The sequence below is a fragment of the Ochotona curzoniae genome, unplaced genomic scaffold, assembly GCF_017591425.1.
Source record: "Ochotona curzoniae isolate NIBS_2020 unplaced genomic scaffold, NIBS_Ocur_1.0 scaffold_3890, whole genome shotgun sequence".
In the NCBI taxonomy this organism is placed as follows: Eukaryota; Metazoa; Chordata; class Mammalia; order Lagomorpha; family Ochotonidae; genus Ochotona; species Ochotona curzoniae.
The window spans coordinates 13115806-13130787 of record NW_024467115.1 but is presented as its reverse complement, the minus strand read 5'-3'; the positions used below and the strand labels follow the sequence as shown (position 1 = coordinate 13130787).

Here is a 14982-nt window from a genome sequence, read left to right as displayed (position 1 = left end):
AGAATAAAATGTATTACTGATGTAGATTAAACTTTACATTTCACTGTTAACTCAGGAAATTATCATTTATGTCCTTGTGATTGGTATTAATACATGGAATGTTTTATCTAGAAAAACAAATTCAGTCTAGTGCCAGATGTAGAGTAATTGGGAGATCTTACTCATGGCCCTTCAGTCTCTGAGATGGTAGGGCCCATCATCACAAGTCAGACATCCAAAGCGTCCACATAACTGTAGTGCTAAACACCCATTGTGAAATTTTGAAATGGTTGAAAACTAATAGAAGGTTTGGATAAATCAAGGTAAAGAACAATTTTCCCCTAACTATTTTAGAGTGAGTTGTTAGTCTGATCTCACATCTTCTCAAAAATATTTCAGTACACATATATTCTGTAAGGACATTTTTTTTCATTACCACCAAAATTAAGGAATACACTCTAATACACATGTCCCATTTAATCATCACATCCTATCCAGGGTTTTATTATTATTATTATTATTACTGTTATTTTCCTCAAGAGCAAATGTATTCTGTTCAAAATTACGCTTTTTGGTTGTGATAGAGTTTTTCTAATTCTGGAAGTCTCCCGGTCAGTCCTGGACTTTCTGGACTATGACACTTTTGAGTATTATAAGCCTGTTTTGTAGAATGCGCCTTAATGTTTTGCTCTACATTTCCACATCATTAGATTCAGTTTATACAATTTTGCCAGAAAACAAACAGAAATGGAGTTGTGCTTTCCTTATCACATTCTCCTAGTAAGTGCATGATTTCAATTTTTTCCAGTATTGATGGTGCCTACTTGGTTAAAGGGTGCCTTTGTCAAGCTTCCACGTGAGCTTGTTTTTTTGTCTTTTTATTATGGAGGGGTTCTTTAAATTTTATGATTATATAATCTCTAACTACAGTCTCAGATTTTCCTATTTTATTCAGTAGTCTATTCTCCATTTCACCATCATTATTCTGATACTCATATTTCCCTGATTGGATCTCTGGGAATGCTTTCAAGAATCTTATCAGTGTTCAAGAATTTTCTTGTTTTATGGTAAAATGAGGTGCTTTGGCTTCCTTTTGTACTTTGCCTCCCTAAAGTCTGCAGTCAGGCATTGCAGCTAACTGGCTTCCTTAAGCACAGAGTCTGCTTGGAACTGACCGCAAGATATGATCTCCTAAGCCATATCGAACTTTAGAGCCAAGAAGTGGATGTTTTGGCATGTTTATATTAACATGAGCTCTGGTTCAGTAGGACTAATGTCCTTCTAAGAAATGCAGATTAGGACCCAGGCATGAACTAAGGGGACAGGTGACTACTATCCATAAGCCAAAGGGAGAGGCCCTCCCAAAAAACACCTCAATCTCACAATTCAACACTTCCACATCGTAAGAAAATAAATTTCTGTTTCTAATTTACCTGGTATTTGGGACTCTGTTATGGCAACCCCAGAAAACTGATACTTTAAGCCTAACTTAAAGCTAGTCTCCTTCAGGAAATTTGCATTCTATCATCTGTTTCTGATCGTTATTCTGTGGTTAACAGTGACACACAGTGGCTGTTTGTGCACATTACAAGCTCCAGGTCAAGGACTTGTACAACAGGTCTTTACTTGGGAGTCATGTTTACAGCTTCCAGCACTCAAAAAGGAAGGGAGAGTGTCTGGAAGTATGCAGTGTCCTACAGCCCTCCAACAAGTCAAAGATCATTAGAGCCATCATTAGAAGTTAAAGAACATTCAAGATCCCACCAGTCATTTCTTCAAGAGGTTAAATAAAGATGATTAATCAAAATAAAACAGATTTGTTGGGAACTGATAATCCAAAGGGAAAAATAAAATATAAGTATAATCCAGCAGTCTATAAAAAAAATACTGTATCATGACCAACATGCCTTTATCCCACGGAAGCCAAGTTGATGCAACAGTTAAAAACCCATAATAAATGATTCACTCGACTTTTTCAGCATTCATCAAGTCGGATAAGGGTCTGTAGCTGTGCTCCCCTACACTCCGGTACTTCTTTCACGCATGCTGGTGTTCTGAAGTTCTTGGTGGCTCCTTCCTCCTTCCCCGAGCAGCCACAGTGGTTCTTCCCTTGGACATCAGCTACTCTGAACTGCTTCTCAGTAAGTCAAGTACATCTTGTCCTATCAATACATACACACATACAAATTCAGAAGCACTACTACAAAAGACCCATGTTTTGCAGAATAAGCATATTGTTGAGTAAATTTCACAGGTTGGATCTTTTAAAAGAATGACAGTAGAGACCTAGCATGTGGGAAAGCTCAAAATCATTCACTGGGATTTTTTTTAAAGAATCTGAGTAGAAATGTGGATGAAAAAAGTGTTCATAAGAGAAATCATTTGTACTGCATATGTCCTCATTGCAATAAAAAATAATAGTCATCTGTAAACAGTACCAATGAACTAGTTTATGACACAGGTTTTGGGAACATATGATCAAGCAATAAATATTGTTTTTTTATAGTCTTACAAGAGGCTAGGAAGCTCAAATGTGTAAAAAGGCAAATGACATATTTTCTCTGATTTGTGCTAGTAATATAGGAGTTCCAAACAGATATGGGTGAAACTGACATCTCAAGATTTGTTGTTGTTCACAGCCCTTGTCTAAACACCTATGGAGCACTGGTCTTCCTACTTCCTACATGTTGAATTTTGTTTTTAGTGGAATATTAAGCTTGTGACTATAAAGTAAATTTTTTATCACAAAATAATAAAAGAAAAAAAGAATCAAAGGAAGAAAGGGGGGAGGTAGGAAGTATTATTATGTATTTAAAATGAGACATATGAGGGGCCAGCACTGTGTTATAATAGGCAAGGCCTATGCCTGTGGTTCTGGCATTCCATATGGGTACCAGTTGAAGTTCTGACCACTTGCCAGCCAGCCCTCTGTTCATGGCAAACAGTGGAGGGTGTCTTGATGTCTGGGGACCTGGCACCCACATGGGAAACCTGGAAGAAGTGTCCATCTCCTGGTTTCAGAGCAATTCAGCTCCTGCCATTGTGGCCATTTGGGGAATGAACCAGAGGACAGAGATTTCTCCATGTCTCTCCTTCCTCCATAAACCTGTGTTTCCAATAGAATTCAATATTTTTAAAAACTGAAATATATCTCTTCATATAATAGACAAAAGTGCCTCAAAATAGACTTGTTTATTTTAAATGGAATAATTACTTTATGCATATGCTTACCCAGGCTGGCAGGGAAAGCTTTCCATAGCACGAGAGCAGTTAAATGGTTATGGCAGCAATCTTCATTACTTAGTAAAAATCGTGCAGAGACAAAATTCACTATGAACTGACTTCTCAGAAAGGCAATGTGGCATGGCAAAGAGAGAGTTGGTTTCTAGTTTTTCAAGGACTTTCCGAGAAATCCTGATCCGCATTGACTGGTTTTTCTTCTTTCCTTCCCTTCTTGCTTTCTTTCAACTTAGAATATAGCTCTATCTTCCCAGGCCTCAGTTTCTCCACCTATAACGGAAGCAATTACATAGACCTGCACGTCACCGAGAGCATCAGCTTTCACTAAGTGAATTGATCCAGAAGCATCCCATACTCCTGTAACGACACGGAGTCGCCACCATTGGTCCAGCCTGTCAGAAACAACGTGGTTTCAATCCTGCTCCGCGCCGTTGAGGGAGCTCGAGTCCCTCTCACAGCCTTGGCCATACTCGGCCTGGGGATGCGACAGGGTGTAGCCCGCCCCACAACCGGGGAGGCGTGGGGATGGGGCGGGATTCGGGGGCGGGATTCGAGGCCGGCTGGTCCCGCCCGAGGGCGCTCTGGGCCCGCGGACGGACGCGCGGAACCGTCAGGTTAGGCCCTTGGTTTCCGGAGGGGCTGGTGAGCGGAGCGCACCGAGCCCCTTCCGGCTTCCGCGCAGGTGCTCGGGGCTGGCTGGTTTCCGCCGGGTCTGCTGCCGTCGGCGGCTCTGTCCCCCTGCCCCCTTTCCTGGTCGCAGCTCGGGCCTGGGCACCCCGGGGGCGGGGCGATGGTACAGATGGAAACGCAACTGCAGAGCATTTTTGAGGAGGTGGTGGTGAGTGCAGCTGGCGGTGCCGGCCGAGGGCTTGCCCTGCTCCGCCTTGGTGGGACCCTGGGGTGAAGTGCGCCCGCGGTCTCCTGCGGCCGTCCGGACGGGCCGGCGGGTCTTGCTGCGTCCTGTGTCACGTTCTAACACTTTTCCTGGAGGGACTCCTCCCTTATTCACATCGTTTACGTGTTTGTTGTTGTTGTTTTCCTCAACAGAAAACAGAAATTATAGAAGAGGCTTTCCCAGGGTGAGTCTGCGCCTGGCAGATTTTTGTGTTTGGACGCAGTTGTTGCTTAGGGTTGTTTGGGGGCAGATTATGTGATCCGCTCTTTGGATTATGTTTAATTACCTTTCAAAACTTGTGATAGATAATGCCATTTGGGATTCTTTCGTTTTTAGCATGTTTATGGACACCCCTGAAGATGAAAAAACAAAACTGATCAGCTGTTTAGGGGCCTTTCGGCAGTTTTGGAGTGGTCTGTCCCAGGTACCCACTGCGTTTTTAATATATTCTGTTGATGATTCTTGGCACCTTCACTTTTTCACCTACTTCCGAGTTGTTGTTAAGATCTTTCTGGATATAAGAAAAAATTGCTGTCATTGAAAATAATGCTATTTTATTCATTAATATGCTTCGGTGGAGAATTTATATTGCAAAATTGTATAATCATATAAGACCATTTTCATTCTATTATGACTTCTCTGGTGCTCTTGGAAGCAGTGAAGGTTTACTTGCTATGGAAAAAAACTCTTTCTTGCTCAACACAAAGGATAATACAGGGAAGATACCCAAATGCTTTATAAAGGTACAAAGATACTGGGTAGCTTTGTGTTCAGAAAATATATCTAGAAAAACACGAAGTGTGTAATCCTTGAAAATCTTATATTCTGGTGGTGTATTCTGCCAGGGCAAGGAGGTACGAAAACTGTTTTCATGTGAGCTCCATGTATTGAGACGGAACATGGACACAGACACGGAACATACAGTGGCAGGTGTTAGCTGTTTAGGTGTTAGCTGTTTTCCAGTAGATGTAAGTTTGTGTGTCTCAGAATGGGAAAGGTGCAGAGGAAGTTGACCGAATGTCTTGTAGACCTCCACGTCTCCCAGGCTTGTCACCTGTTCTTTTCCGTGTCTGCAGCTAGGATTTCCAGTTTGTTTCCTTATGGAAGGATTTGTGTGTATAGAAAAGTTCTTACAGAATGGTCAGATGCCATGTGTTCATTTACGACCATCTTACCTTTTTCTCTCTTACTAAATTCTGAAGTCACTTGCTTCTCAATCCAGTGAGCTATTCATACTTTCCTATCTCCCTTCGTTCCTTTTTTGTAACAGTATTATGTTGTATATTACTCCACCTTATTTAGCTTAACCAGTTCTCAGCAGACTCACATTTAGCAATTATTATTATTATTATTATTATTATTATTTACCTTTAATACCTTAGAACTTTAGTGAATATTATTGTGCTTGGTACATGGGATCAATTTCTAGAAATATTGCCACTGAGTCAAAAGTTATTTCTATTTTAAATTTTTATAAGATTTGCCTAGTCGTTTTTCATAAGGCTTATTCTTCCACCATCGATGTATAAAAATAGCTAGCCTCACAATAGTACTAATGAACTTTTTGATCTTCACCAGTCAAAAATATTGGCAGTGTTATCTCAGTAGAGTTGTGTTTTGCATCTCTCTGAGAGACTGAACAGCTTTGTGACATGTTTTCATTCTTAAAATGGTCTGTTAAGTATAAGTTAAGATGTATCCCTTGTGTTCAAGAAGTCTATATTCTAGCAGGAGCTAAGAAGAAAATGTTTCTAAACTGTAGTTGCAAACATTAGACAGTGGTGGTGCAGAGTAACAGGCATAGGTAACTTGGTGGCATCAGAGGAGGCAGACTTTGTTATGGTAACATTTTGGTGTCAGTTTTAGAGTTTTACAAGGCTTGAAATTTAATCATTGGAATCATAATGGGGTCTTGTTTGGGCTTCTGGTGTTTATATCAGTCATGAAGGCACAGCCCACAGTGCCTTCACAATCAGTGGAGTTTCCCATTGATCACAGTATATAAAATCTTAATGATGTTTATTGGCTCCACACAATAAAAATGATGGGAATTTCTATAATTCTAAGTCTTAAGCTTAATAAATCAAATAATCAAATTCTTTTAAAGAATTATTTTCATGTTCATGATGAGGAATTGCATTCATAATTTTTATATAATGCCAGATATTTGTTGTATAATGTCTTTTTAACCAAATATAAAGCCATTTTCTAATTTTTCAGGAGTCTCATGAACAATGCATCCAGTGGGTTGTGAAATTTATTCATGGCCAACATAGTCCGAAAAGAATTTCTTTTCTTTATGACTGCTTGGCAATGGCCGTTGAGACTGGTCTTCTTCCACCCAGGTATGTTAAATTGTGGGTACAAGCAGTCCAAAGATTTGTCAACTTTATAAACATTTGGAAATTGGTTGCAGTTGTAAAAAAGAGTAAGGGGAAAGAAGGAAGTGAGGCTCATCGGTTGATCATGATGTGTCAGGTTTTTCTTTATTGGAGACGTATGCAAAATGAGCACTTAAGCTCAGCACCAGGCAGCCTCTCTCAGCCAGGGCTGAGATCATGCCCTCTGGTTGGTTTGTTCCAGTTTATTTTTGCCACACAATGAATTACCTCGACATTACAGGAATCATTTTATTATCAGTCATGGCTTGTGGATAACTGACCTAAAGATTCAGTTAGTTTTTTTGTTTTCAAACTCCCCCATGTGATTACAGTCCAAAGTGGGTAGGACATTGGTCAGAAAGGCATCCTCACTCCCAGGGATCCCTCGCCCCCATTTGTGGAGAGAGAACATGTACGCTCCTCAGTGTCGCTTTCAGGAAAGCATGTGGGACTGAAAATCCTACTCGCCATTTGGCAAGAATAAGTTGCCGTAAGCTGATGGATGGTAAATACTTAACCAAAAGCATTTCGATTTTTTTCCAATAAAAATACAACATAATATTTAATTCTACTTGTGTTTGATCTTTACATTTAAAAATGTGAAGTGTAAAATAACATGTCAAAGTGTGCTTGATTAACAATGTACTTTTATTAAATATGTTTACTTGCTATGACAGATACAAGACCCAGACTACACTGCCTGTGACTGTTAGAGAACTGGTGTAATTCTGCCTTGTAACTGGAATGGACATTCCTTTTTTTCTAGGATGGTTTGTGAATCCCTGATAAACTCAGACACTCTTGAATGGGAAAGAACACAGCTTTGGGCTTTAACATTTAAACTGGTTCGGAAAATAATTGGTGGCGTGGACTACAAGGTACTTTTTCTAATTATTTAAGTAACTGCTTTTACATGTGATCAGTTTTTCCATGTTTGTGGCTTATTTTTAGTTGAGAGAAATGAAGTGAAAGTATTTACAAATTTTTTTTTTTTGTCTTGGATCCTTAAAGGGGTTTAAAAAAATTACACAACTCTTTAGTACTCATTTACCGTTATTTTTCAGCCCTTAATATATTTGTTTGAGAAACGGGGAACTCGCATCTGCTGGTTCACTTTGTAAAAATGCCTGTAATGGACGGGGCTGGGCTGGTGCTGAAGCCAGGGGCATGGATCTTCCCTTAGGTTGGTGTTAGGTAGTGTTACCATATTCAGAACATTTTAGGGTGTCAGCTGGCAGGTAATCGTGAAACTTTGGAATCTTTTGTCTAATACAGGGGATATTACTTGGTTTTGACCTATTTCTTCTTTCTTGTATCAGGGTGTTCGAGATCTCTTAAAGGTGATTTTGGAGAAAATTCTGACAATCCCTAATACAGTGAGCTCTGCTGTGGTGCAGCAGCTTTTGGCAGCGAAAGAGGTAATTTAGACGTGTCTCACTGATGATAGCCTCAAAAAAGTCTGGGTTTGCACATTTAAAATTTATAATAGCTTGTAGAATACTCCATTTATTCTCTCACCCCCAGCCTCCCCCACACACACACACAAAAAATTCATTTTTTTTTTAAGATTTATTTTTATTATTTTTTTATTGGAAAGGCAGATATACACAGAGAAGAGACAGAGAGGAAGATCTTCCGTCCGATGATTCACTCCCCAAGTGAGCGCAACGGCCGATGCTATGCTGGTCCGAAGCCAGGAGCCTCTTCCGGGTTTCCCACGAGGGTGCAGGGTCCCAAAGCTTTGGGCCGTCCTCGACTGCTTTCCCGGGCCACAGGCAGGGAGCTGGAAGGGAAGCGGGGCTGCTGGGATAGAACCGGCACCCATATGGGATCCCGGGCGTGCAAGGCAAGGACCCCAACCACTTGTGCCACCGCGCCGGGCCCAAAAAATTCATTTTTGAAGGTGCTATCTTTTAGCATATTTCTGGAGGAAATTTATGATTTTAACTACTTATCGATTTATAGTTACAAAAAATATATAATTTTAAATCATGATATAACATCAGCCTGTGGACCAGTTAAAATATCTTCATGCTTTGTAACTAGTGTTGCTGCAAGAACTGTTACTTGTTTTGTAAGTTGCTTGTAAAATCTAGTATTAAAAACATTTTTAAGGTTCTTTCCTAACTACTAGGAATCCATTCTTTTGCTTGTTAATGTTTCTTTTTAGACCTTTTTTAAAATATAGAAGCAAATTCCTTTATGCTACAGGTTAAATGCAAACAGTATTAGCCTTTTTAAAATTGATAATATGTATGCATTGTGAAATAGCTAAGTCACAATGTTTAACGTATAGATTATCCACACATACTTAAATTTAAGATTACTGTCTCAGCAGTTCTCAAGCATATAGTATATTGTTTGTAACTATAATGACCGCAGCATACAATAGTTCTTGAGGATATTTGTGCTAATGAAATTTTGTATCCTTTGACCAGCATCTCCCCAAAAGGTCACATCTCTGCCTTTTAACATCCTTTTTATTGTCACTTGCCATTGTTATATTTGCGGCACATGTATGTGGATCCCATGAGAATATGGTGTTGCTCTTTGTTTTTTCTTAGGTTATAGCATATATCTTGGAAAGAAATGCCTGCTTGTTACCAGCATATTTTGCAGTCACAGAAATCAGAAAATTATATCCTGAAGGAAAGCTTCCACACTGGGTAAGCATATTTTTCAAAAACTCAATAGAAGCTATTATCAAAAAGCTATTATCTTAGCTTATTTTTTTAATGGTCACTATTTGACAGTATGTGTTTTTTAATCATATGTATTTATTTCTTCACTGGTCCATTGACATAGTTTCTGTTCAATGTGGTAAAATTTTGAGTATACACAACTTCATCAGATAGCTATGGGTATGGTGGTGTAACTTGGTTTAATTTAGAGACCGATAAGCTAACAAATAATTAGAAGAAAGCGAAAGGGGACTAAGCATTGAGAAATTATTGTGTGCCCGGCATTGTATTCAGTCTTTAATTATGTTGGTTCACTTGTGAATGAGCACTATTTTCGGGGTAGTGTTGGTCTCATGTTTATACTTACTTTATTTTTCCTAGTTACTTGGAAACTTGGTATCAGACTTTGTGGATACCTTCCGACCCACAGCAAGGATAAACTCCATTTGTGGTAGGATTATAACTTAAAATATGCTAAATAATGTATGATTTTTAGTGATTTTCCTGAAGGGTAGTCTCATATATACCGTGTGGCTTTCTAGCAAAATGCTAAAGTCTGTCACTTATTTTCAAGTGCTTTTTAAAAATTTTTTTATTGCATTTAATTTTATAACATTTCATAGGCTCTGATGTTCCCCCTTTCTCTTCCCTTGCCCTCCCCCCATGGTGGATTGTTCCACCTTATTGCAGTATTACAGATCAAATCTAGTCTTATTTCCTTCAATGCAAGCATGTGCCTTGCATAGTGTCCAGTATCTTGTTGCCCAGCTGAATTCAACAGTTTCTTGGGGAGACCAACTCTGGTCTGGAGACATAGCTGGCAGATTATTGTTCCGACCACTTAAATGCCATAACATAACATCAACAACAGTTTCCAACATTATGGGGTTAATTAACAATGTAATACTACATTTCACAGGTTCCCTTTTACAAATTGACAACATTTCAACTTAAATTAAGGCAAACATGTGGTATCTGACCTTTTAGGATTGACTCATTTCCCTTAGCATGATGGTTTCCAGTTGGGCCCATTTGGCCACAAAGAACTGCATTTCGTTTTTTTTAATAGCCGACTAGTATTCCATGGAGTAAATAAACCATAGCTTTCTTATCCAGTCTTCTGTTGATGGGCTTTTCGGTTGCTTCCAAGTTTTTGCAATTATTGATTGTGCTGCTTTTTAAGTATTGTACGTAGGAAAGGAAAAGCAAATATGTGGAACGAATCCATACTTAAGACAAAACCATTCTGTAGGTTTCTGCGTGTGTAGAAAGGCAGATATATGAGCTGATGGTCACATGATACATCTGAAGTCTATCCATGCATCCTTCATAACATTACTCCAGCTGCCCCTAATCTTGGGATCTCTAACTTCTTTTTTAAAGAGCTGGCTGGTGAATAGAGGGCTTACCCAAGCTGCTGCACCTACCCAACTCTGCATTGTATTCAGTATTACTTTGTAATGAGCAGATGGAAACCTAGATTTGGCCTGTGGGTTATATTGTATAAGTGCTATATCAAATGCAAGGAGAAAATGCAGCATTTTTGAATTTGGAAAGTCTGTGCAAATCAATCATACCAGTCCCATTAAAACATTTTTAAACTGCTGCCTGATTTATCATGTGTGTTCATTAAATACTTGGGGTGTGAATGAAGGACCGGACTTTGCTGTGTTCACGTTACTTAATAGCGTTTTTGTGGTACATACAGGCCGCTGTAGTCTTCTGCCAGTTGTAAATAACTCGGGTGCCATTTGTAATTCATGGAAATTAGATCCTGCGACTCTTCGTTTTCCTTTGAAAGGTCTTTTGCCATATGATAAGGTATGTTTTGCTCAATGTAATGGAACTTTGGTCTAAGATGTCATCTTAAAGATGTCTAGTGCTAGAATCAGTCTTTATTGTCTGAAGAAGTAAAAAGTTAGTGAAAGAAAATTAGGTCTTATCACGTTATTTCAATGTCTAAATATACCCTGTGGATTGTGCTGTTCCCAAATTTGGAGATGGAAAACTGAAATTTTAAATTTATTCCTTGGCCCCACATTTAAAAAGTGGTTAGGCCCAGGATTGAAAGTCATTGTGAATCCAGAATCTAAACTCTTTGCTCCTGATTCCAAGTCATTTATCCTTCTGAAATGGGGAGATACTGTTCCTAATTACACTTGCAAGTCAAGATTTGGAAACTGTCTCCGTTCCTCTTTAAGTTGCAAGCAGAAAGTTCTTTACAGTCATGCTTATCATTAGTGTGCTTGTTGGAAAAATTGCATTTCTAAGTTTCCTTCTAAAGAGAAGAGGGCTTGCTGTTTTGGATCGTGGCAAGCTTAATGTTCCCCTATTCTTCTACATTGCTGGATTGGTCTTGCTTACCACTGATACTTCTTTGTATATTCATATCAAATTAACTCTTGATATAAAACATTTGTATAAACATGGAATTTCCTTCTTCTGTTTTGAAGTATCTGAAGGAATCCCTCCATGTCTCAGATATTTTACTATTAAAATGCGGAAAGAACCAGTAAGCAGAATTCTGGCACCTGGAATGAACTAAGAGACTATGAAAAACAAATTTTGCCTCATAATACAATAGCACAGTTTTTAATGATTATCTTAAGAATCAGCTTGGGTTGGGTGTTTGGAACAGTGGTTAAGACACTTTGTGGAACACTCACATCACATTTCAGTGAGCAGGATGCCAAGTCGCATCTTTGCTTCCAATTCCAGCTTCCTGTTTACGTACTTCCTGGGAGGCAACAGTGATTGTGCAAATACATTCATCCCCACCACCCATTGGGAGATCTGGATTGAGCTTCAGGCTTCTGGCTTTAAACTGGCGCAGCTTCTGCCATTGCATGCCTTTGGAAAATGTACCAGCCAATAGAGTCTCTCTCTACTTATGTCTGTCTCTCTGCCAAGCGTGCATACACATATCTTCACATAAAGTAATTTTTTTTTTCTGTCTTTCATCCAGCCACCAAGAGGTGGCTGTTTAAAACACACACACACACACAAACCAGCTGACATGCAATCAATTTGTACGTAAATTGAACCCTCTATTGACTGTCAAAGTACTGTGTCTCCCACAACAGAGATGAAAATGGGGACGAAGACGTGTAACTCGAAGACCAATATTCCTAAAAAAATTAGAGTAAGCTAGTTAGAAATATTTCTAAAGTAAAAATAAGCTGTTTTCTTAATGGGGTATTTTAGGAAAGTGTGAATACAATTAACAAATACATCGGCATATGATTATTTTGTCTACTTCTACAACTTCACGTATTTAAAAGCCAGTAAACTACTTTGGGAATCATTTCTGAAATCATTTATTTTAATTCTATTTGAAAGGAAGAGACAGAGAAAGACCTCTTATCAATGATTACTTCCAAATGCCAACAGCAGGATTGAGCTCATAACTCCATCTAGGTGTCCCATGGGAGTGGCCAAGACCCAAGAACTTGAATCATCACTTGTTGCCTCCCAGGGAGCACGGTACAAAGCTGAAAGGAAGCAGAGTAGCCAGGACTCAAACCGAGTACTCTGCAAGGTCTCAGCTGTGTCAGGTGTGGCCTTCATCACTGTTTCAAATGCCCACTCCGATTCTGGGAATCTTGGTAGGGAAATAGGCAATTCTCATCATTTGGAAAAAAAATGGCTGTGATCTCTGGAAAAGATTTTGTTTCTAAATGTACCTTTCTGATATCACATATAATAAACTGATTTTAGTTATTAGGAACTGTATACTTACATCGAGTTAAACTTTTAGAGAATTACTAAACTTTAACAAAGGGAGCAGAGATTTTTATTGATGCTTCTTTGTATCTAGGAAACTTTAGAATATATCTAAATAAATTGACATCGAGACTCTACAATTGAAAATTGTAATACACCTGTTATGTTTTCTGGAAAGTAGAGTGGGAAGCACCCCGGGAAGAGAGGATTGTGTTTCTGATCTTGGTCTTTTTAACTGTTACCTGTGTCTGAGCTTGAGCAAGTATCTTCACCTGTGATAAATGAGGGTGGAAAGAGGTTGACTGTAAGCACTAAAATCCTGTGGTTTTTTTTCCCACTAGATACTGCCTACTGTGTGAAGGTAACAAGTGCCTTTACAGGATTTCTTAATCCCCATTTTTGAATAATTTGAGTTGAAATTTATGTTAACCTTGAAACAATAATTTTCTTTATTTTTTTTAAAGGATCTGTTTGAACCACAGACTGCTTTGTTGAGATATGTATTGGAGCAGCCCTATTCCAGGGATATGGTCTGCAATATGCTAGGTTTAAATAAGCAGGTACTGTACGATGCTGGAAACCTCGTAAATTATTCATAGAATCTGCACTGTTCTTCTCTTTTCTTTGCTACAGCTAACTGAGCAAAACAGTTAAGAACTATTTGATGATTTTTTTTTAGTACATGGTTTATTAAGCAATGTATTGTTTTTATCACTTACAAATTGCCGTAAGAATGTTTAAATTAAAAAGGAGATATTTGAAAGTTGGTTTATTTTGCATTGCTTTTTTTTCTATAAGGCCAGTTTCAAGTATACCTTTTGACAGAGAAACCTACACATGACTTAACCATAATTTTTTTTTTTGCTTTTTTTTTTTTTTTTTTTTACTTTTTTTGTTGTTTGGGTGTCTATTTTTGTAATCTGAATTCTTCCGTGTGGCCTCCTTGCTGGTTTTTTTCTTGGTGTATCTTTATTTTTGGTGGTTTAACATGTGGGAGGGTTTGTGCTGACTCTGGGTTCCTTGAGGCTGGCCTCATAGTCACTGTTTTGTCTTTTCTTTTTTTCTTCCTTTATTTTTGTTCTGTCCTGTCTTGTCCTGCCCATCCTCCAATGCTCTAGACCTTGAACATTGCTCAGGTATGTTCACAACCTTACTGTTGTATTGTGACTAACGATACGCTGGCCGCTTTGTAGCCACTGATTCCATTTAGAGAATACGTGTATGGTCGGGGCTTGAAATTGGCAGGACCATGCTGAGACCAAGGCCACTAAAAAAAATTTCTTCTTGGGATATGAGAGTTATTTTTGGTGGATGGTTCTTTTTTTTTCTTTTTTTCTTTCTTTTTTTTTATGGTGATTTTTGTTTTTTAATTTTTTTGATATTTGCTTTTTATATCTTTTTCTTATTTTTTTTTAAAGAAAGAGACAACACCTGGCACTCCATAAATCCTGTCACTTTTTGATGGGTCATTTTTCCTTCCCACTCCATTTACTATTTTTCATATTTTAGGGCTAGTGGAATTTTTAGAGATGGAAAGATTTGTGGTGGCCTTTATCTTTCCAGATTATTAAAACAAGTAACAACAAAAATACTTAAGTGTCTTTGCCTTGAAACAAAAACAAATTAAAACAAAACAAAAACAAACCAAAAAAAAGCACTTTCACAGAGATAAGCTGCTTTGGAAAGTTGGAGTGGTAAACTTTACACAGGGAAGTCTTTTTTGGAGACCTGGGGATTGACTAAGAAATGTCACACTCCTAGGTGACCCCACACCTGCTGGACAGACACCCTTCTTTGTCAGTCTTTGCCAGAAGTGTCCTCCTCCTAGAGCGAGCTCTGCTCATAGCAGCTCACCTATGGCGGCAGCAAAACGCCATGGCCAAACTTTATAAACCAAACTCTTATGAAGTCCCAAGTCTGTTCTAAGACTTTTCACCTTTGAGATTTTAAGCAAAATAGTGGTTCCAATTCTTTTTGTTAAACTTTTTGAGCCCAACATATTAAAATAGACCAGCTTTTTTTTTTATTATGTTAAAAAGGCATTCTTGTTTAGGTTATATAAAATAGCGTTCCTGCTTGCAAT

General features: G+C 38.5%; 1 protein-coding gene across 7 annotated transcripts in view; it reads left to right on the top strand.

Moving 5' to 3' along the window:
- The first annotated feature begins 3936 nt into the window (after positions 1–3936).
- MED23 (mediator complex subunit 23) overlaps positions 3937–14982 on the top strand; it is a 36891-nt gene continuing 25845 nt past the window's right edge. For 4 of the 7 annotated variants that reach the window (XM_040965628.1, XM_040965625.1, XM_040965623.1 and 1 more), the window contains exons 1-10: positions 3937–4057; positions 4267–4298; positions 4451–4538; positions 6335–6459; positions 7262–7373; positions 7815–7913; positions 9060–9161; positions 9558–9627; positions 10885–10997; positions 13364–13459. In XM_040965628.1, the coding sequence (XP_040821562.1) occupies positions 4010–4057; positions 4267–4298; positions 4451–4538; positions 6335–6459; positions 7262–7373; positions 7815–7913; positions 9060–9161; positions 9558–9627; positions 10885–10997; positions 13364–13459 (885 nt within the window). In that variant the 5' untranslated portion in view covers positions 3937–4009. Of the gene's footprint in view, positions 4058–4266; positions 4299–4450; positions 4539–6334; positions 6460–7261; positions 7374–7814; positions 7914–9059; positions 9162–9557; positions 9628–10884; positions 10998–13363; positions 13460–14017; positions 14036–14982 lie in introns of all 7 variants that reach the window. The other 3 variants (XM_040965624.1, XM_040965621.1, XM_040965626.1) reach the window with 2 other exon arrangements.